Here is a 22041-nt window from a genome sequence, read left to right as displayed (position 1 = left end):
CCGGCTCATGTCCCCTCCATTTGAACCTTTAGCGACTTGCTCCCTTCTCTACCTCTCATGGAAAACCGCTTTCCTGGTGGCCATCACGTCAGCAAGAAGGGTCTCGGAGCTTCTAGCCCTCACAGCAGATCCCCCATATACCGTGTTCCATAGAGACAAGGTGCAGCTGAGACCACACCCAGCCTTCCTCCCCAAGGTGGTATCGGGTTTCCATCTTAACCAGGAGATCTTCCTACCTGTCTTCTTCCCGAAACCCCATTCGTCTCGCAGGGAGCAGCAGCTACACTCGCTGGACGTCCGTAGAGCGCTCGCCTTTTACATAGAAAGGACTAAGCCGTTCCACAAAACCCCCCAACTCTTTTTTGCGGTGGCGGAACATGTCAAGGGGTTACCCATTTCCTCGCAGAGGATTTCCTCGTGGGTAACGTCCTGCACCTGCGCCTGCTATGAATTGGCGCATGCCCCCCCGGGCCACGTGACTGCGCACTCCACCAGGGCTCAAGCCTCATCGGCTGCTTTTCTTGCTCACGTACCCATTCAGGAAATCTTCCGGGCAACGACCTGGTCTTCTGTCCATACCTTTGCTTCCCACTACGCCCTGGTTCAGCAATCTAGGGATGATGCAGCCTTCGGCTCCGCCATGTTGCACTCTGCGACATCTCTCTCTGACCCCACCGCCTAGGTAAGGCTTGGGAATCACCTAACAGGAATGGATATGAGCAATCACTCGAAGAAGAAAAGACGGTTACTCACATTTGTAACTGTTGTTCTTCGAGATGTGTTACTCATATCCATTCCACACCCGCCCTCCTTCCCCACTGTCGGAGTAGTCAGCAAGAAGGAACTGAGGAGCAGACGGGCCGGCAGGGGTATATATCAGGCGCCATAGCGGCGCCACTCCAGGGGGCGACCTGCCGACCCACCGGAGTTGCTAGGGTAAAAATCTTCCGACGAAAGTGCACGCGCGGCGTGCACACCTAACTGGAATGGATATGAGCAACACATCTCGAAGAACAACAGTTATAAAGGTAAGTAACCGTCTTTTCCTTATCTACTTTCTCTACACCAGTCATGATGTTATAGACCTCAGTCATATCTCCCCTTAGTCGTCTCTTTTCCAAGCTGAAAAGTCCCAATCTTATTTCTCTCCTCATACAGAAGCTTTTCCATACCCCTAATCATTTTTGTTGCCCTTTTCTGAACCTTTTCCAAATCCAATATATCTCTTTTGAGATGGAGTGACCACATCTGCACGTAGTATTCAAGATGTGGGCATACCATGGATTTATACAGAGGCAACATAGACTCATAGGTCAGAAGGGACCAATATGATCATCTAGTCTGACCTCCTGCACAAAGCAGGCCACAGAACCCTACCCATCCACTTTTATAACAACCCCTAACCCAGGACTGAGTTATTGAAATCCTCAAAATTGGTTTGAAGACCTCAAGCTGCAGAGAATTCACCAGCAAGCGACCCATGCCCCATGCTGCAGGGGAAGGCAAAAAACCTCCAGGGCCCCTGCCAATCCGCCCTGGAGGAAAATTCCTTCCCGACCTCAAATATGGCGATCAGCTAAACCCTGAGCATGTGGGCAAGACTCACCAGCCAGCACCCAAGAAGGAATTCTCTGCAGTAACTCAGTTCCCATCCCATCCAACATCTCCCCGCAGACCATTGAGCAGACTTATCTGGTGATAATCCAAGATCAATTGCCCAAATTAAACTATCCTATCATAACATCCCCTCCATATACTTATCAAGCTTAGTCTTGAAGCCAGATAAGTCTTTTGCCCCCACTACTTCCCTCGGAAGGCTGTTCCAGAACTTCACTCCCCTAATGGTTAAAAACCTTTGTCTAATTTCAAGTCTAAACTTCCTAATATCCAGTTTGTACCCATTCGTCCTCGTGCCTACATTAGTACTAAACTTAAATAATTCCTCTCCCTCCCTAACGTTAATCCCCCTGATATATTTATATAGAGCAAGCATATCCCCCCGCAGCCTTCTTTTGGCCAGGCTAAACAAGCCAAGCTCTTTGAGTCTGCTTTCATAAGGCAGGTTTTTCATTCCTCGGATCATCCTAGTAGCCCGCCTCTGGACCTGTTCCAGTTTGAATTCATCCTTCTTGAACATGGGACACCAGAACTGCACACATATTCCAGATGGGGTCTCACCAGCGCCTTATATAACGGTACTACACCTCCTTATCCTTGCTGGAAATACCTCGCCTGATGCATCCTAAAATCGCATTTTGCTTTTTAACAGCCGTATCACATTGGCGGCTCATAGTTATCCTGCTATCAACCAATACCCCAAGGTCCTTCTCCCTCCTCTGTCGCTTCCAACTGATGAGTCCCCAACGTATAATTCTTCTTATTAATCCCTAAGTGCATGACCTTGCACTTTCACTATTGTATTTCATCCTATTACTATTACTACCAGTTTACAAGGTGGTTCAGATCTTCCTGAATAGTATCCCTGTCCTTCTCCGTGTTAGCATGATATTTTCTGTCCTATTATCTATCCTTTCTTAATTATTCCCAGCATTCCGTTTGCTTTTTGACTACTGCTGCACATTGAGTGGATGTTTTCAGAGAACTATCCACAATGACCCCAAGATCCATTTCTGAGTGGTAACAGCTAATTTAGACCCCATCATTTTATATGCATAGTTGGGATTATGTTTTCTAGTATGTATTCTTTGCATTTATCAACATTAAATTTCATCTGCCATTTTGTTGCACAGTCCCCAGTTTTCAGAGATCCTTTTGTAGCTCTTCACAGTCTGCCTGGGTCTTAACTGTCTTTAGTAATTTTGTATCATCTACAAATTTTGCCACCTCACTGTTTATCCCTTTTTCCACATCATTTATGAATATGTTGAATAGGACTGGTCCCAGAACAGACCCTGGGGGATACTCCTATTTACCTCTCTCCATTCTGAAAACTGATTTAATTTCACATTTGAGTTCCTTCAGAACTCTTGGGTGAATACCATCTGGTCCTGGTGACTTATTGCTGTTTATTTTATTAATTTGTTCCAAAACCTCTCTAATGATACCTCAATCTGGGACAGTTCCTCAGATCTGTCACCTAAAAAGAATGGCTCAGGTTTGGAAATCTCCCCCACATCCTTAGCCATGAAGACTGATGCAAAGAATCATTTAGTTTCTCTGCAATCGCTTTATCGTCTTTGAGTGTGCCTTTAGCATCTCGATTGTCCAGTGGCTCCACTGGTTGTTTAGTCGGCTTCCTGTTTCTGATGTACTTAAAAGATAATTTGCTGTTACTTTTTGAGTCTTTGGCTATCTGTTTCTCAAATTCTTTCTTGCCTTCCTAATTGTATTTTTATACTTCATTTGCCAGCGTTTATGCTCCTTTCTATTTTCCTCCCTAGGATTTAACTTCCACTTTTTAAAGGATGCTTTTTTGCCTCCCACTACTTCTTTTACTTCGTTGTTTAGCCACAGTGGCTCTTTTTGGTTCTCTTACTATGTTTTTAATTTGAGGTATACATTTAAGTTAAGCCTCTATTATGGTATCTTTAAAAAGTTTCCACGCAGCTTGCAGAGATTTCACTTTTGGCATTGTACCCTTTAATTTCTGTTTAACCAACTTCCTCATTTTTGTATAGTTCCCCTTTCTGAAATTAAATGCTACATGTTGGGCCACTGTGGTGTTTTTTCTGCCAATGGGAGCTGCGGAGTCAATGCTAGGGATGGGGGGCAGCGCATGGAAACCCCCTCCCCAGGAGCCACAGGAACCCTGGCTATGGATGCTGGGGGCCCTGCAGAGTTCCCAGCTGCCACGGGCAGCGGGGCCGCAGCTCCTGGCCTCTGCAGACGGCAAGGGCCCCCTGCAGCTGGAGCTCAGAGCTGCCTCTCCCACGCAGCTCCCGGCCGCCACAGGCGGTGGGGCTCCCTGCAGCTCCCGGCCACAGCTCCTGGCCGCAGTGGGGCCCCCTGCAACTCTTGGCAGCCGCGGAGCTCCAGGCCCCCACAGGTGGTGGGGCACCCAGAGCTTGGAGCAGCCCCTGCAGCTGCCCAACCTCTGCAGGCAGTGTGGGACCCTGCAGTTGGGCTCCTCATTTCGTTAGGGATATTTTTAGTAAAAGTCAGGAGCAAGTTACAAGCTTCCATGAATTTTTCTTTGTCTGTGACCTGTCCCTGACTTTTACTAAAAATATCTGACAAAAATCTTAGCCTTACTCATCATTTATATGCTACACAAAAGGCTGATATTATTCTGGGGTTCATTAACAGGAGTGTCATATAGAAGACACAGGAGGTAATTGTTCCACTCTACTCAGCAGTGGTGAGGACTCAGCTGGAGTACTGTATCCAGTTTGGGCTCCACACTTTAAGATGTGGGCAAATTGAGGAGAGTCCAGAGGAGAGTGACAAAAATGATCAAAGGTTTAGAAAACATGACCTGTTAGGTAAGGTTAAAAAAAACGGACAAGTTTAGTCTTGACTGGGAGTGGCAGCTGATAAGTCTTCTGTTAGTTAAGGGCAGTTTATAAAGAGGACAGTGATCAATTGATCTCCATGTCCACTGGAGACGGAATTAGAAGTAATGGGCTTAATTTGTAGCAGGGAAGATTTAGGTTAAATATTAGGGGGGAAAAAACTTTCTAACTGTAAGGGTAGTTAAGCACTGTAATAGGTTACCATGGAAGACTATGGAATCCCCATCACTAGAGGATTTTAAGAACAGGTTAGACACACACCAGTCCAGAATGGTCTAATTATACTTGGTCCTGCCTTCGTGCAGGGGAATGGACTAGTTGATCTCTTGAGGTCTCTTCAAGCCCTACATTTCTATGATTCTGTGTTTGCTGAATTTATTCTTTTTTTCTGTTTATATTTTAGTGTGGTTTCCTGAGGGGTCAAGTGGATCAAAATAGTTTCAAATATTTTAGAGTAAAATATAAATGTTTTAACTGCCATATTTAGTGAGGAGACAGATACTGGAAATTAGATCATACAGACCATTATGTGATAGACCAATCAGTGTGAGATTAAAATTTAGAATGACAGCTGAAATACTTGAGCTCTTGGAAACAGTTGATAATATTATGTATCTGTTCAGAGAGCTGGAAGCCAAGCACTTTCATAAAAGCCCTGCAGGGCCACTGTGAAAGGAAATAATTTTAGAAGCAGCTAGAATTAATTATACTTGCAAGGTCCTTTTTGCCTACTTGGAAAAGCAGCATTATGTACAGTTCTCCGCAGCTGAAGGCCACATTGCGCACATATTCTGTAGTTCTGTTTTGTATTAAGTTCATGCTTTGAACTTCAGGATCTTCTCTATGTTGTTCTCTGTGTGATCTCATCTCCAGTGTCATTCAGATTCCTTACTTAAAATCACCAAAACAAAAAACCCTGCAATAACAGTTTCAAAATGAATATTTTAAATCTATCACAACAGAGAAACTTATATTGAGAGTTTTAAGACCCTGATCCTTCAAAGCAATCTGCCTGGGCAGTACCTTAGGACCACGTGAAGTCCTGGTTTCTTTGATAGGAGTCCACATAGGTTGTAAAGGTCTGCCTACACGCAATATTTTGAAGAATCAGGCCTCAGGCTGCACTGTTAAGAATTTAGAAGTGAATACAACAAAGTTAAGGTCCAAGACTGTCATTTTGTTCTGTGGCTAGCACAGTGAAGTCCTGGTCCATGACTGGGGCTCCTTGATGCTATAGTAATAGAAATAATAACAAGGCCCCATGTACTCTGATGCAAGGTGGAACTGTATTCTGCAGCAGAGCCGCTTTCGTTTCTGCAACACTCTGGTACATGAGACTAGAAATTCTGTGGAAGCTTTGTGCAATTTTTAAGATAGAATTTTTTGTTTATTTAAATGTTAAAATGAATTTTATCACTACTGTATCCTTTGTGTTACTTACTATGTCTTGATTATGAAAAACTTACATGTATGTTTAACTTTATATGTTTTGAGTAATCCTGGTTAAATCAGTGGGGTTACTCAGTGCACAGAGTTAAGGTAATCCGCTGACAGGCTGCGAGACGTTTTGTTTACATTGACCATCTGGAGGCACGCCCCCACCCCAGCTCCCAGTGGCCACGGTTCGCCATTCCTGGCCAGTGGGAGATGTGGGAAGCAGTGGGCTGCAGTGCCAGCCGCTGCTTCCTGCAGCTCCCATTCTCCAGGAATGGGGTGAACCATGGCTGCTGGGCGCTGCGGGGGGGGGGGGGGGGCTGTGTCTCTGGACAGTCAACATAAACAAACTGTCTCGTGGCCCGTCAGCGGATTACCCTGATGGGCCGTGTGCCAATGGTTGCCGACCCCTGCTGTATAGGATCATGGCCATAGTAAATTTAGTGTTTCATGTTTAGTGTTAGCAACTCATTGAGCAGAACACCTCTTCTTGAACAATTGTTAGATTGTCTGAAGAATTAGGAAGACAACATTGTCCTGTTTGTACATTCCTTCTTCTTATTTATTTTTTGTATTAGTTCACATTTTACTGTTTTCCTTGCATATTTAAAGGTTGGAAACTTCATTAATGTTTTAAATGAGAGCTTACATTTGGAGTACAATTATATGGCAAGAGTTAATGTCACTAAATATTACAGACAAAAGATCATGGACTATAGAGGTCCCTGGTTAAGGTTGCGCATACAACCTTTTGTGAACTCCTGCCCCCTTGTGTTTATTCATTACAATACAGTCTTTATTTAAGTAATCACAAACTATTTCTCAAGTAATGCGTTATCATAAAGTGTTTACCTACAACGTACATACATATATGTAGTATCTTCTAGCACTGTCTCATGTTCTGTGTATGCCAGAAAAACTTAATCAGTTAATCATTTACTGTATGGAGTGCAAAGCAGACCGTACATGCACAAGAGCACTTGAGCTTCAATGGGCAACATAGAGGACTAGATTAGGACTAGTGGGAAGTTGTTTAATGTGTATAAAAATATGCATTGCAGTACAGTCTTTAATTATTTGATCACATATTACTTCTGAAATGGAATGATATGATATATATATAATATACACAAATTTGCACAACTATTCTACATTGTCTGCTTGTTTATATACATTACATGCAAAGAGCTACATTAAACAAATGTTATGATTGCAAAGTCAAACATTCAAAAATAAGGAAACCCCACTTTTAAGGTTGCCTATTTACCCTTAATTGGTCCCCTTCTGTGCATGTAATTAAAGACTATCAATGTGTAATCACATACTATTTTTCTATAGGACCCTTGCCTCATTCAGTGTACAGCATGGATGGTGCTCACTAAATGAACAGCTATTTAGTGTTCCATTTGATCTTCATCTTTCAGCGTGCTACCCCAGCCCTTATTTACTGCATATTATTCACATCCTGCTCTAAATGCAGAATTATTCACTTCCTCATAGGGGTTTTTTTGTAATGTTTCTCTTGTGTGCGTGTGTGTGAGAGAGAGAGAGTTTATGTGACTGTGTTGGGGGACTGTGACTTGTGAGAGGCAGAATGTATGTGGGTGTGAGAACTGGTCTGTGTGAGAGAGAAACTCTGTGTGTGTGTGTGTGTGTGTGTGTGTGTGTGTGTGTGTGTGTGAGGTAGATTTAGTTAGGGAAGTATACTTTAAGCCCTCCTCTTCCTCCCTCCTTCGCTCTGCCTGACTCTTCCCTGTCCTCCCTCCCCACTGCCAACTCATGTGGAAGTTTCACTCCTCTTGTCCTTGCCCTGGCCTGGCCCCCGCTGGAGACCTAGCGGCACAGGCAGTCAGGGTCCAGGGAGGGACTCTGCTCTGGGTGTCAGTGGGCCGGGCCGCTCTGGGCTCCCCGGGGCTGGGGCCCTCAGCTGGCCAGCTGAGGAGGGAGTGAGTGAGGGGGTGGGATTGAGGTCGGGGAGAAGCCCACTGGCCCAGTGCATGGGAGGGGCCGGAGAAAAGAGGATTTCAGCCGCAGCCAGTTTGAGGGAATGGTGCCCCAAATTTTCGGGTGCCCTACACAGCCACATATGCTGTATATTCCTAAAAACGGCCCTGACTGAAGGTTTTATAGGGCCTTGCAAACAGTGATGTATACACACTCTAAATATCATTTCCAAGGCCAACAGCCATTAAGGTCCCTGTGACATCTTGTTTGCTGGATTTTCCAGTGCCTAGGGCTGCCCCATTCAGAGTATCATAAACTTCCATTATTTCCTTTCTTTGTGCTAGTGAAGATCCTAGCTGGGTCATGGGCCTGGTGTGGAAGGGAGTCACTGGGAGTGAGGTGGTAGGAGAGTGAGCCCTCCTCACACCCAACACTGGTGGCTCCGTTTCCATAGGGGAATGGCCCTGGGTCTGGGTGTTGTGATCTCATGTGCGAGGTCACAGCAACACAGAGGGTTAGCTGGGCCAGGTTTTAGTGAGTGGCAGGCCAAATGTGAGTAGCACTGTAACCCCACGTGCTAGATTACAAAGCCACTGACTCAAGTCTGACCCAGCAACACTGTTGATACATGGGGTATGGTAGCCCAAGGCCTGGTCTATGAGTGGGAGAATAACAAAATTCCGCCTCGGATAGATAAAATCATGAGGTATGACACCTGAGTGGGTGCATTTAGAGAGACCAGGAATCAATTCAGGGCTTTGGGAGATACCATCAACCTTTGAATCTAACTTATTTTAATTTCAGCAACTGATTGATTTCCTAGATTTCATGCTGCAATGTATTTCTGAAGGATTATTATTCATTAAAGAAAACTAAGGATTTTAATTATATTAAGATGTCTTGATTTCAGATATCGTCCTTGTACAGTTTATGTGTTTCAGAACCTAGAGAAATGAGGGATGAGAGGAAAACAAGTGAGTTAGAAGTAGAAATCATAGGAGAATAGAGGAGCTTTCTGGTGAATTTATATGCCAAGTTCATTAAATCAACATAACTGAATGACCCTTTTAGAAGAAGTCCTGAACATTGTACTACTATAGCATTTTCTAGTAATATAATGGGCTTGCTACAGCTTTTGTTGTTCATAACATTGGCCCACCCCTCCAATTTGTATTTTTAACAATCAGCCTTGTGTGGTTGTTCTGTACGTTGCCATATGGAAGACAGTGATTCAGTTTCCAGTTTTGGTGGTCTCACTCTCCATACAGGCAAGGAAGCCCTGGTGATGCTGCAGAAGTAATGTTCTCAGCCATGTTTAGCTAGCCACCTGTTCTTTCCTCAAATTTTAATGGTAAAAATAAATTAGGGACATATAGTATAATCCATACAGCATGATTTGTTTCTCATTTCTGTTACTTTGTCTGTTGTATGGTCCTGAATCTTTCTAATGTACATTTAAAAAAATGTATATTCTTTCTCCTTTCTTTCAGATTCATCTAATTCTTTTCACCGAGATGAGACTATTGTTATTGCCTTGGCTTCAGTCTCTGTATTAGCTGTTTTGATTGCTGCTATATTCTTTGGATATAGGATGCTTGCAGGTAGAATTTGATGAGCTTTTCTTTTTTCATATTATTCTTTTGACTGTTCTTCACAATTATAATTCCCTTACCTCCCTCTGTTCCAACCCCTTTAAATACACCTCTGCCCCAATATAACGCTACCCGATATAACACGAATTCGGATATAACACGGTAAAGCAGTGCTCCGGAGGGGGCGGGTCTGTGCACTCCCGTGGATCAAACCAAGTTCCATATAACGCGGTTTCACCTATAACGCGGTAAGATTTTTATGCTCCCGAGGACAGCATTATCTCAGAGTAGAGATGTACATTTCTTAATGGCCCGTAGAAATTTATAAGGACTCCCACATGTTTTCAATCTGGGTTCCATTTTTCTACCATGAATCCTCTGCTTAACAAATAGCTGGAGTAGAGCCATCAGTCTTCTCTAGGGCCAACACCAGTGGGATTCCATGTTGTGCAGGAAAGAATAGTTGTGTAGCAAGTAGCCAGCACCTTCCCAACCACTTACTCTTCCCATCTTAAGTTTTACTAGCTCAGGGGAGAAGGGTTTGCAGTGTTACTCCTGGCTTGGCCTGTCCTTCACTGTAACAGCCACTGGTGCTGTCAAGTCCTAGAATAGTTCTGTAACCATTCTCATATGTATTTTTGCATAAAATCTTAACTATCAGAACTTTTGGTTCCTGTATCTGCAGGGGACCGTAAGCAAGGTCTACACAGTATGAACATGATGGAGGCAGCAGCATCAGAGCCTTCACTAGACCTGGATAATCTAAAATTGCTAGAAGTAAGTATGCCACTCAGAATTTCTGTCTCTTTATTTACTCTTCATTGTTTGCTCCACCTGTGATCAAATTACCTGCCAGATATTGTTGTAATATTTAAGAAAAGATATATGTAATAAATGTGCTATGTTTTCCCACATTTGTATTGTCCTGGTTGTAAACTGTTGTGAACTGCGGTAAAAACCATAAACAAAATCACTAAACAAATAGAGGTTACCTCAGAAACACCAGAAGCCAAAGACATTATTTTACCTTCTCCCTTTACTCAGCAGTATCATTGATATTAGTCAGAACGTGCTCTTCTTTTAGAAGAGCATTAACTACTGAAGAACAGTAAGGAGTACTTGCACGTATTGTATTTCAGTGTCACATCAAAAATGCTTTTTCTATTTGACATTGATAACCATGTTCAAAAATATTTTAGAGGTACAATATCTTACAGTAATAGTCTGAAACATTGTCGTCACATTACTGTAAGTATAGAAATTTACTGTGGATTGCAGTAGTATATTTCAATAATAGTGGGGTGCTGCATGTTTTCTCAATCTCCTTCATGTCAAATAGTCTGCACAGTAAGGTGTTTCCCATGTCTATGGCAACTGAAGGCAGTCCAGATCTTTTCTCTGGGCCTGAGCTTAGGAATCAGGAATAACTCTCCAGAATTCTCTGCCTCTGGGTGGCACAAACAGCTGGCTCCAGGTCTCCCTTTGTATCAGAACTTTCAGAGGATGTATAAAAGATTAATAGAGTGTCTCTTTCTTCATTTACTTAAAGGTTTTTCCATCTCAAAACTGTTAAACTTAAACCCTCCTCAGTGCCAATTTTTTTTTGAAGGACAGCATTGCTGCTCCTCTTTCCCATGTCTCAGAAATGGCAGAGAATGACAGCAGACCACAGGAACTCAGCTTCCATGTCCCTGCTGAGACACTGCAGGGAAGTCTGGCTTCTGATGGCATGTAGGCAAGGTAATCTCTAAGACAGCTGAGCAGGCCACAGTGAAACTAGCTCCAAGTTGGAGTTTGGGCAAGGTCTGTGCCAAGAGACTTGAGCTGTCTTTATGGAAGCTTCCTTCACTAAGACCAGGCCACAGTCAGTGACATGTTTTCAAGTCCCCATGGCTTCTCCCTTGGTCATGGTGCTCCTGTTTGTACAGTTTGCAGAGCAAACAGGAAGGTTTCACTGTAGCCTCTTGAATCTCCTGGGAAGGCAAGGTTGGTGGGAACCAGGAGGGAAGAAATTTCTGCTCCAAGCCATCATGGAGGCAATGTCAGTGCTGAGGTGGTTGAGAAGGCTGCAAAGCATCCCCCCCTCCCACAAGTTGTTTTACCTGCAAGGCTTCAGACGTCATGAAAAGTGCCTTCCTCTGGGAATGAACCATCTCAGAAAATGAGTGCTTGAGATAATAAGGGAAGGATATTTGATACAACTCACTCATTGTCCCAGGGAGAAGTTTCTCCTTTCCCCCCAAAATAATAAACCAACACTATCAACAAGACACTTCATAGCATCAACAGATGAAGGATGGGATTAGGAACTTTGCTGTGATTTTTTTCTCAGACCTGTATGCCACAGAGCCTGTGTGTCCATCTGAGACTTGGTGGCTCCTTGAGGATCTTCTTAGGATCTCAGCATTGAATGTGGACGGACTTGAACAGGATCTGGCACTCTCAGAATTGACTTCTGCACTAAATGACTTTGCTCTAAGACAGGCACAAGGTATTGATGGTTTGCCTATTGAGTTTTATAAGGCCTTTCGGGACCCTTCTTGGGCCTGATTTGCTTCAAGTTTTTCAGGGGGTATCAGAGAAAACAGCCACTCAGTTGTCATCAAGTGGTTCTTCCTGTTGCCTAGGAATAGAGACCTTGGGGAGGTGAAGAATTGGAGACCTGTGTCCCCACTTTGCCCTGAATATAACCTTTTTTCAAATGCCTTGGCAAATAGACTGAACATTGACGGGTTCAGTCATGCACCCTGATCAGACCTATTGCGTTCATACAGGTCCATTTTGATAACCTTTTCCTAATGCAGGAGGTAATTTCAGCCTCAGAAATTTTGATTTGCATATTGGGTTGATTTTCCTTGACCAAGAAAAGGCTTTTGATCGTGTAGATCATAGATATTTGTTTTTTGCATCCTTTGTGCTTTTGGTTTTGAGCCCAGGTTTGTCCTCTGCATTCAGTTGCTGTAGTGTGTAATGATATAGTCGTCTTCTTAAGATGAATGGTATTTTGAATGCCCGCTTTCCAGTCTATAGGGCAGTGATGGGGAACCCGCACCCACGGCTCGCACGCAGCCTGTCAGGGTAAGCTGACGGGCTGCAAGACTGTTTGTTTATATTGACCGTCCCCAGCCATGGGCGCCTGCAGCTCCCAGTGACCACGGTTGCCCGTTTCTGGCCATTTGGAGCTGTGGGAAGCAGCATGGGCCACAGGGACGCGCTGGCCACCACTTCCCACGACTCCCATTGGCTGCGAACAGCAAATCGCTGCCACAGGGAGCTGCAGGAGGCTGTGCCTGGAGATGGTCAATGTAAACACTGTCTCGCAGCCCACCAGCGGATTAACCTGACGGCCCGTGTGCTGGCTGCAGGTTGCCCACCACTGCTGTAGGGGAATCAAACAGGGTTGTTCCCTGTCTGGGATATTGTATGCTCTATCAAGCCTCTGTTCTGCGTATTGCAAATCCTTTCTCTCCCTGTTTGAGCTTGTACCCCAGTGAGTCTCCACATAAACTGATGATGTGACTCTGTTTATTACTCATGATTATGATCTGGTTTTGACTGAATATCAGCACTCTTTTGATCAGGCTTCATCAGCTCTCATAAATTGAGAGAAGAGTGACGCAATCCTGCTGGGGCTTGGGTGATCTCTTGTCCCCCAACTTTGCTAGGGGACTATTGTGGAGCCGAACTGGTTTAAGGCACTGGGAATTATGCTGGGACCGGATTATATTTTGGATCAGAACTGGGAGGGAGTTATGGAAAAGTGGAGGTTGCAAAGATGGAAGTTAGATTTTCATGACTTTCTGCAATAGATTATAACCGTTTTAAATCAGGGCAAATATAGAACCTAAACAAGCTGAAAGTATGTATGTCTTTAAGGGTGATATGCAAACCACTAAAAGCAAGGAGAGGTTGACACAGCATCCTTAACTCATTGCTTTTGTTCTTTGGGTTTTCAATACATACAACAAGTAAGATTACTTAGTGCTCATAAACTCCCTAAAAGAGTACAGTTAACTGTGAACAATGAGATTGATTGGTCATGCATGAGTTAAAAACATTTACTTTGCAAAATATTGATGGTAAGAAAATCAGCACTACAGAAAAAATGGGTTTTATCTGTGGTGCGTTTTTTAAAAAATATGCTGAATAAATGAGTTAATTTATACATTTGGAGCAGAAAGAAATGGAGTAAAGTCTAGTTTTGCCTATGGTTGCACTGGAACGTTATATAGACTTTTGGGCAACGTTGCGTTATTGTTATACAGTACAATATATTCACTACAGTGTGTCTATGTGTTTGTGCAGTAGTGACATTTTCATGATGCATTGCAGTGTAGGATCTGTAGCTCCTTCAGGACCGTCTATATAAAAACTATGAAATGCCAGCAGATTGTCTTGTCCATTTTTTATTTGCTCCTTTTGAAGGTCTGTGTCCCAGTGGCTACTTTAAAAACTCTATTTGGGATTTAAAAAACAATTTCAAACAGAGAAATGTTTTAAATTGCTTGGTTTTAAAACAAAATTTTAAATAACATTTTAAAAGTATTCTACCCTGAAAGGTGAATATTTATTTTTAGTAGAACCCTCTAATTATTGTGTCTCGCTAATTTTATATCAAGATTGTTCCATTTAGAAATAAAAAGATAGGGTCTTTTCTAACTGCTAGATGCAAACTCCTCTTGGGCTCTGAGAGCCAGACTTGCTTCTTTTCTTCTCATGCATCTTAATAAATATATTGCAATTCTACTTATGCCCTCAGTTACACCTGTGCAACTCTGGCTGAAGGCTTAGGGGACTGCACAAATGTAACTGATAGCATCATTTGAAGATAATGGGATATCTGGATGTAACTGTGGGAAAAGGAAGGAACCCGGCTAGACTCAGGCTGACTGGATTGTTTTATTTTTAATTTCCGAACTTTCAGCAAGCTGTCTGTGAAAATAAGTGAGACACAATAAACATGAAATTCTGCAATGCCATATTACAATATAACTACTCAAAGTAGAACCACAGTTGTAAATTGTGACACTGTGCTAGGGTTCTTGGAACCATGAGCTGCCATGTTACCCCTCAGCCTCAGCAAGTGAGAGCTTTGCTGCCGCTAAGAGATGTGTTAGCTCCCTGACACACCAGCTTGTCTTCTGTGCCAGCAAACTCTTTTCAGGACTTGCCCAAAAAAACAAAAAACAACAAATCTACTTGTATCAACCGTGCTTAGAGGTTATAATCAGTGAACTCTAGTTCCTGAGGTCACAGAGACATCTTTTCTCCAGTGCACAGCCCCTCTGACTGTAGGACCTAAAAATCTTACGTTCACTGCCCTTTAAAGACACAGAACACAGCATCTTATTAACTTGACTAGAGGGTTAGCACACCCTTCCCTTCCATCAAAGCACTGAGTTGGTTTATGGTAAAAGTAAAACCAGTTTATTAACAAAAGGACATATGTTTAAGTGATACCAAGTATAAGGAATAAGGATAAAAATGGTTACAAACAAAAGTAAAAAGATGTTTATAAGACTAAAACTCAACTTCAAACTAGTCTTTTGTTCAAATTTTTCTCACCACTGTCATCTTCCAGCACGGCAAACCCGTTCATTAACCAGAGCTCAAAGCACTTAGTTTCTTGACTCCTCAGGTGAAGAATGATTTAGAGGTTCGCTTTCCCCTCTTTATAGTCCAGTCAACCTTTGAAATGCATTTTTCTGAAGAGTATCCCTAATAAAGTTCCTTTCCCCTGCTGAATGTAAATGTCACACTGTCTGGTGTAGAGGCTATGCTGGCTTCTTCCCGTTTATGATTTTTTTTTACAATGCAAATGATCTTCCTGCAGTCTCCGATACCCATGGTCTTTTACCTGGCTTGAAACATGGAAGCACACTCAAGCAGGCAGACCCACATTCCTTTGGCTAGAAAAAAACCTGTTTTACCTACATGGCTGGTTTACAGACTATGTGTAATTATATATAACGTTAATGCGTACATTTCACAATGATATTAATCACCAGTGCGTCACCTGTTCACTTCCGATACCTTACATGACACCTTTTAGATACAGATTATGACAACAGTGAGTTGGGGTACTGGGCTGGTCAAGCCAGCTGAAACTGAGTGCTTGATACCAGAGAGTCTCTTGCTTTCTTGGTTTGAGACACTTTTAGGGTCACAGAAATGCAGCTGTAGGATCTGTCTTCTCTGAGAACCATATTCAATACAGTGTTCAAAACGTCATAGTTTACTTGGAACCTGCTCTTTCTCTCATGGGACAGTAACTGTTTTAAAAACAAACTTTTTAAACTAGAGCTAGAGGTTTGTATTCCAAAAATTTGTGCTCACATGTATATTTCTTTGCCTGTACATAATGAGTAATTCCTTGTGGAAGTATAGTGCTATGCCATTATCAAATTTTAGCATGTGTATGCATTTATTTCATGCAAATCTGAACCTCAATTTTATGAGAATGTATTTCTTGAATGCTGACACTCTATTTGGTAATACATGTGGAGTATATGATAGTGAAATTTTAAAACGTGACCCTAACTATATTCATTCTACTTTGCAGCGTGAAAATCTCTCTTGATCATTACTATTTTAATCCATGTAATGACTACTTTTAACTTTTTACAGCTGATTGGCCGGGGGCGATATGGAGCTGTGTATAAAGGTTCCCTAGATGAGCATCCAGGCTGTAAAAGTATTTTCCTTTGCTAACCGCCAGAACTTTATCAACGAGAGGAACATTTACAGAGTCCCACTGGACCATGACACATATTGCCGCTTCATTGTGGGCGACGAGCGATTCACTGCAGATGGACGTATGGAATATTTGTTGGTGATGGAATATTATCCCAATGTAAGTACTTCACAGAAATAAATTGGTTTATACTAAGAATAGTAAAGTAGAGAGGATGTTGTAGTGTCCACCCTGGTGCTTAGATTGGTATAACTTATGTTGCTCAGGAGGGGTCTTATTCACACCCTGAGCGGTGTAAGTTACACTGAAATAGGTGATAGTGTTGACCCAGCCTAAGGGATTAAGGGGTGAGTAGCTACTCCCTCAGGTGTGGCCAGTTGGTTGATCACCAACAGTTGACATAAGAAACTGCAGCCGAGGCAGAAGGGGGCTGCTGCCAGAGAGGCTGAGAACCACTTTGCACCAGCAGCAGACTGGCAGAAAGCTATTCAAGGAATAGGATTAGAAGCTCCTGAGGACTGATATGAGACTGCTGGGGAGGGCACAGAGGCCCTAAGCAGGTATCGCATCTGCTATACTCTCTGAGTTAGAGGAGATAGAAATATGACATAAGGATTTGAGAATAGCTGGAGTTGAACTAGGAGGCTAGAAGAGCAAAGTCATAAAGGACCAGTGTACTTCAAAGGAGCCTGAGGTCAGGCTAGAAATACTGAATCACCTCACCTTAATTCTCCCACAGCAAATAAATTGAGTTCTATGCAACTTATAGTGTGTGTGTTACGGAGGGGGGAGGTGGAGAGTGATCTTTCACATGAGATTTTAAAAACTACGGATGAGTCGGTTGCTCCATGTGGACATTAAAGACCTCATAGTATTTTGTTTAAAAAAGATAGGCAGGAAGTGAGACTGATGGGAATAATTTTCTTCATGCCCTTTGCCAAAATGTTGTGTAGCATGCTTTGTTCTGGTTGATTTTGTGACCTCATACCAGAACTGGCTGAATTCATCATTGGGGGAGTGTGCATACATAGTAACTAATGTTACATACATTAATGATGAAATAATATTATAAAATAATTGAAGTGTATGTGAAATATATATAACAAACACAAGCTTTAATTTTTATTTGGTTCTTGTTGGTTTTAATAGATAAAATAGTTATATATTCAGGCAATCAGATAACTTTAAAAATGAGATTTGTCCTTGTATAACTGAGCTACTAAACCATATTCTCTACTATCCAGAAAGATGAGGATTGTGGGATGAGTCTTGGGGGTGAAAATGGGTGGGAAGCATCAGTGTTCAATAGGAATGGAATATCCAAGGGTAATTATTTTAATCAATAGTAAAACATTATTTCTTATATATAAATGCTGCCCATCCAAGATATTTAAGCTTTCATATATATAAATATACACACGCACGTGCGCGCACACTTTAAGTGAGAATTAAAAATGAATACATAATATAAAAGCTATATAAAATATTTTAAAAGCCAAACTATGTGGCATAACTTGTAAAGGAGACAGTACCAGGTGCCAGTGATTAAACTTGAATGCTATAAAGATGTCTTAGTTGTCAGTGATTAAAACTAAAAATGCCTCTGAAAAAGCACTCGCAGTGAGATGGATATGTAAGTAGAGAGACCGCTACAAACCAAGAATTCCCACAGGAAAAGCTCAGTCACATGCAGACCTCAGGTGCAGTGATTTACACAAGCAAAAAGTGTTGTAATTGTATATCAGAGATATGAGATGTGTGATGTAAAGTTTACAGAGTATTGTCAGGCAGTGAACGTAGCCTTTTTGTTACAGATCACTTTCCCAAACTAATTTCTAGTTTGAAATTTTCCACTTGGTCATAACCTGAGAGAGAGAAAAATTGTTCTTGAAAGATCAAGTAAAACTGGTTCAGCTAATTTCAGTATGAAGACAGTGGAAAAAACACTTTTGCCACTGTGCTACTTATGTACCTGAGTATGAATGAAGCGGGTCTTATAGGCAAACATAGTATGCAATCATGTAAATAAGCACTTTATTGTAATGCATATACTACCCCTGGGGGAGTTCTGCACCACTGTGCAATGCAGAATTTGTGCAGAATTTCCTTTACGTCCACAGAACTGGGGCTGCAGAGCTGCTGGCTGCCACTAGGGGACATTGGACCCAGCAGAGACCAGCTCCCTAGCTTGCAAATATAAGACACTGTTGGGAAGAACGGGGGTCTGGAGAGTTCCTGGCAGCTGCATTTCCCAGCATGTCCCGAAGGAAGGTGGCAGTGTGCAGGAAACTATGTACAAGCCCGGGACTCAGCATCAGGCTGTTTCTCACTCTGGATCCCTGGGCTCTAAGAGGAGGGCCTGCAAGAGTCTGGGATAGGGGGTAACCCACAGCTGAGGTCTGGGGATAGTGGATGTGGCTGGCTGGCTGGCCTGGGTGTGTGCCCTATGGCAGGGCTCTGTGGGAAGGGGGTGCAGGTGCCTGGCCTAGGGGAGCACCTCATGGCTGGGCTTCGGGGAGGGGGCAGAGGGTCTGAGTATCTGGGCTGGGGAGTGCTCTGTTGCTGGGCTCTTGGGGGGAGGAGAGGTTTAATGGACTGTAATGTTAGTAAGACTACTTGCATAAAGGAGTGCATGTGGGAGTAAAGATTGGTAGGATCTAGTCCTTATTTTACTGGGAATCTTGCATCTTCCAGATAGATGAGACTGGAGTTTTTCCTATAGACACTTTTTGAAAATAAGAGCTATCTGGAATCTTTTCAATTCCCAAAATGACAGCATTCAGTTTCTCTTTCAGATTTGTTCCTCCACAGCTTTGTCAGGAGCTCTATTTCCTTGTTTAACTTCTCTCGGTGGGAAAGGGGATCATGATGTTCCTGTTTCTATCCCTGCAATATTTGCTGACTGACTAAGGGCTTGTCTACACTTATAGCACTTAGTGAAGACGCCGTCTACGTCGACATTTATATTCCACCTCTCAAGTAACTATGTCAACTGGACAAGCCCTCCTGGCTATGTAGCGCTGTCGACACTGCAAGTTTGGTTGGTATGAATGTGTTGCTCAAGAGGGTGGATTTTGCACACCTTGAGTGACATAGTTATACTAACATCAATTGGTAGTGCAGACCAAGCCTAAATCTGCTGGGACTGGGAAAATATCAGGGAGATAAGTTAGTAAACCTCTTATTATGACTAAAATCTTGATATTGTTTGAAGTCCACCACTTTGTACTCAGCCTAATAGTTTCTTCAGTTACCTTTGTTCAGGCACTATTCATCAGGAATTTCAGAATATTATAACAGCTGCAAAAAATAAATGCAGTCTCTTGGTTTATCTACTTTCATTTTCTGACTAAACCAAAAAACCAATAGCAGCAACAAACACTCATAAAGGTAAACTTGGACCCTGATCCAGCAACTGATGGGATGCAGGTAGACTGATGAGCAATTTCAGGATCAGGGTATTAGGGAGTACTGTGTGTCATGTGGGCCCTTGAAAAGATTTTGACTTGGTTATTCAACATGATAAAATGTCAATGCACTGTTTTTATTCTTTCTCTAGGGTTCTTTGTGCAAGTATTTGAGTCTTCACACCAGCGACTGGGTGAGCTCCTGTCGTTTGGCACATTCGGTAACCAGGGGCCTGGCATACCTTCACACAGAGTTACCTCGAGGAGGTATGGTCAGGAAGGGACATGTTTTCACCACAATAACTGTGCTGGTACCAGGTAGTAGTTGGGGGCGGGAGGTGGTTGTTTTGTTTTTAATCTTAGTAATGAAGAGAAAATATATGGTTTGAGAAATTAATTAATGTGAGCAGATGATGACTCAGAATAGACTACAAAGAGCTTCCTGCAGTACATTCTGATCTCCTGAGTACGTCAGGACCATGATATAGATCTGTAGACACTTCTATGAAAATGTGGAATGAGATGCTACAGAATCCTATAAACAGGCAAGCAAGAAGCAGAGTTGCACAATGCTGCTGTATCATAGCAACAAATTACTAAAGACCTAAAAAATTTAACGTACAGTATCTAAATGCAAGAAAATTGAAGTGTTCTCATGCATTGTGCAGTTCAGGTATAGGTCACTGAAATAGTGTATGTGGTTTAAAAGGGTGGGTATGATGTATATGGAAGGAAAATATTTAAATCTTCTGTTTTATTGTAGTTTTATTTTTCATACTATTTCATTTTTTATTTCAGGACAAAGATTATAGCTTTTTGGTGTATAAATGACATGACCTACCATACTTTAATGGTTTATTACAGCACTAGATGGGACAACATACTGATATAAGGGTTTTTCTTCTGTGCTTGCATGCTTCATTTAACATTTTAGGAGCTAAAGTATCGTGATTTTATACCAGACATATTCTGAGATGTGTGATGTAAAAGATTGCGGAGTATTGGCAGGCAGTGAGGTATTAGCCTTTTTGTTACAAAAGGAAAAGATAAAAAGCTGTGGAAAGATCAATTCACCAGTAACTGCTAGAACTTGAGAGTGTGCTGAATGTTCGATTAAAAAAGCAAGGTTACATAAAAATAAGGATTGATATTTGCTAAGACTGTGAAAAATAAAGGAAAATAGCTACTTAAATACCAGGCTAGTGCTACCATACTTGGTATTCATGTATGCTAGTGAAACTGCAGGCACCACCTTAATTTAATCATTTTGAAATTTACATCCAGGTATCTTCGTAAGCAGCTATAATTGTGTAAGCCGTCCACCACCATAGAGAGAGAGCAATAGACTGATTTGTAAAAGCCAGCAAGGAGCTCGCAGTGTTTAAGAAGCTCCTGTGGTTCTATGAATATCAGATCAGAACAAAATCACCTCTATAGTCTTGGGTGTTGTAGTGAACAAGTCTTGATTCAAATAATGGATATAAACTCTTCCACTGTCTAGCAGTAGTAACTTGAGAATTCTTGTTAAGATTATAGTCACAATATTTTATGATAAAAGCATTGCTAAGCCTCTGTATAATTAACTTGTTCAGCTATATTATACAATTTATAGTGAAATCCACAAAAATTTGCTAAAAACATCTATACTGCAACTAAAAACCTCTGGCTGGCCCGTGCCAGCTGATGTGAGCTCGTGGGCCTAAGGCTAAGGGGCTGTTAAACTGCAAGGTAGATGTTCAGGCTTTGGCTGGAGCGCAGGCTCTAGAACCCTGCAAGGTGGGAGGGTTCCGGAGCTTGGGCTGCAGCATGATCTGAAACCTCTACACTGCAATTAAATAGCCCTTTAGCTCAAGGCCCACGAGTCCAAGTCTGATGGCCCAAGTCAACCATGGGTGTCTAATTGCAGTTTAGACTTACCCATGTGTGTTCAGTTGTCCAACTGGAGTAGTAAATTTAAGAGGAATCTGAGGTTCTCCTGTGGGGCAACTGAGATCCATTTCAATAGTACTGTAATGTGTTCAAGCATTGGAATAAGTGTGAGACGTATACTGATATAAGTGCCCCCATCTGTCCAGTTTCTGCACAGACACCAAGCTAATTATAGTGAATTGCTGGTGCTTTCTTTTAAATGAGGACTGTATGAATATGGTGACCTCATTTGGACTAGCCATTAGATCCGTGACAGCAGATCTATGCTTAAATACACTACAGCTAAAATGCTGAACTACTTTTGGAATCAAAAGAATCTTACTGACTATTAGATCTATGTATCACAATTATATAATAATGCATTGCACATAAATAGCAAAATATCATGAACACCTGTCAGTGTTTCAGTAGTTAATAGAACATGTTGCAGTGGTCACTGTAAGCAGGGGAAATTGTTAGCGGCCTTAAAAACAAAAGTTCTATAAAAACCAAGCAAACACAATTTGGTTCCTCTTTTGCCAAGCAAAAGAGCTACTCAAGTAATAATGAACATTTCCATCTCTCCCAAT

At 42.2% G+C, this 22041-nt stretch overlaps 1 protein-coding gene across 1 annotated transcript in view; it reads left to right on the top strand.

Annotated features, from left to right (window-relative positions):
- The window catches only part of BMPR2 (bone morphogenetic protein receptor type 2), a 185945-nt gene that overhangs the window by 145351 nt on the left and 18553 nt on the right, over positions 1 to 22041 (top strand). The window contains 5 exon segments of the mRNA XM_030579776.1: positions 9341 to 9451; positions 10128 to 10219; positions 16070 to 16125; positions 16127 to 16295; positions 19696 to 19810. Of these exon segments, the coding sequence (XP_030435636.1) occupies positions 9341 to 9451; positions 10128 to 10219; positions 16070 to 16125; positions 16127 to 16295; positions 19696 to 19810 (543 nt within the window).

The sequence above is a fragment of the Gopherus evgoodei genome, chromosome 11 (assembly GCF_007399415.2).
Source record: "Gopherus evgoodei ecotype Sinaloan lineage chromosome 11, rGopEvg1_v1.p, whole genome shotgun sequence".
NCBI lineage: Eukaryota > Metazoa > Chordata > Testudines > Testudinidae > Gopherus > Gopherus evgoodei.
This window is presented reverse-complemented; position numbering and strand designations above follow the sequence as displayed.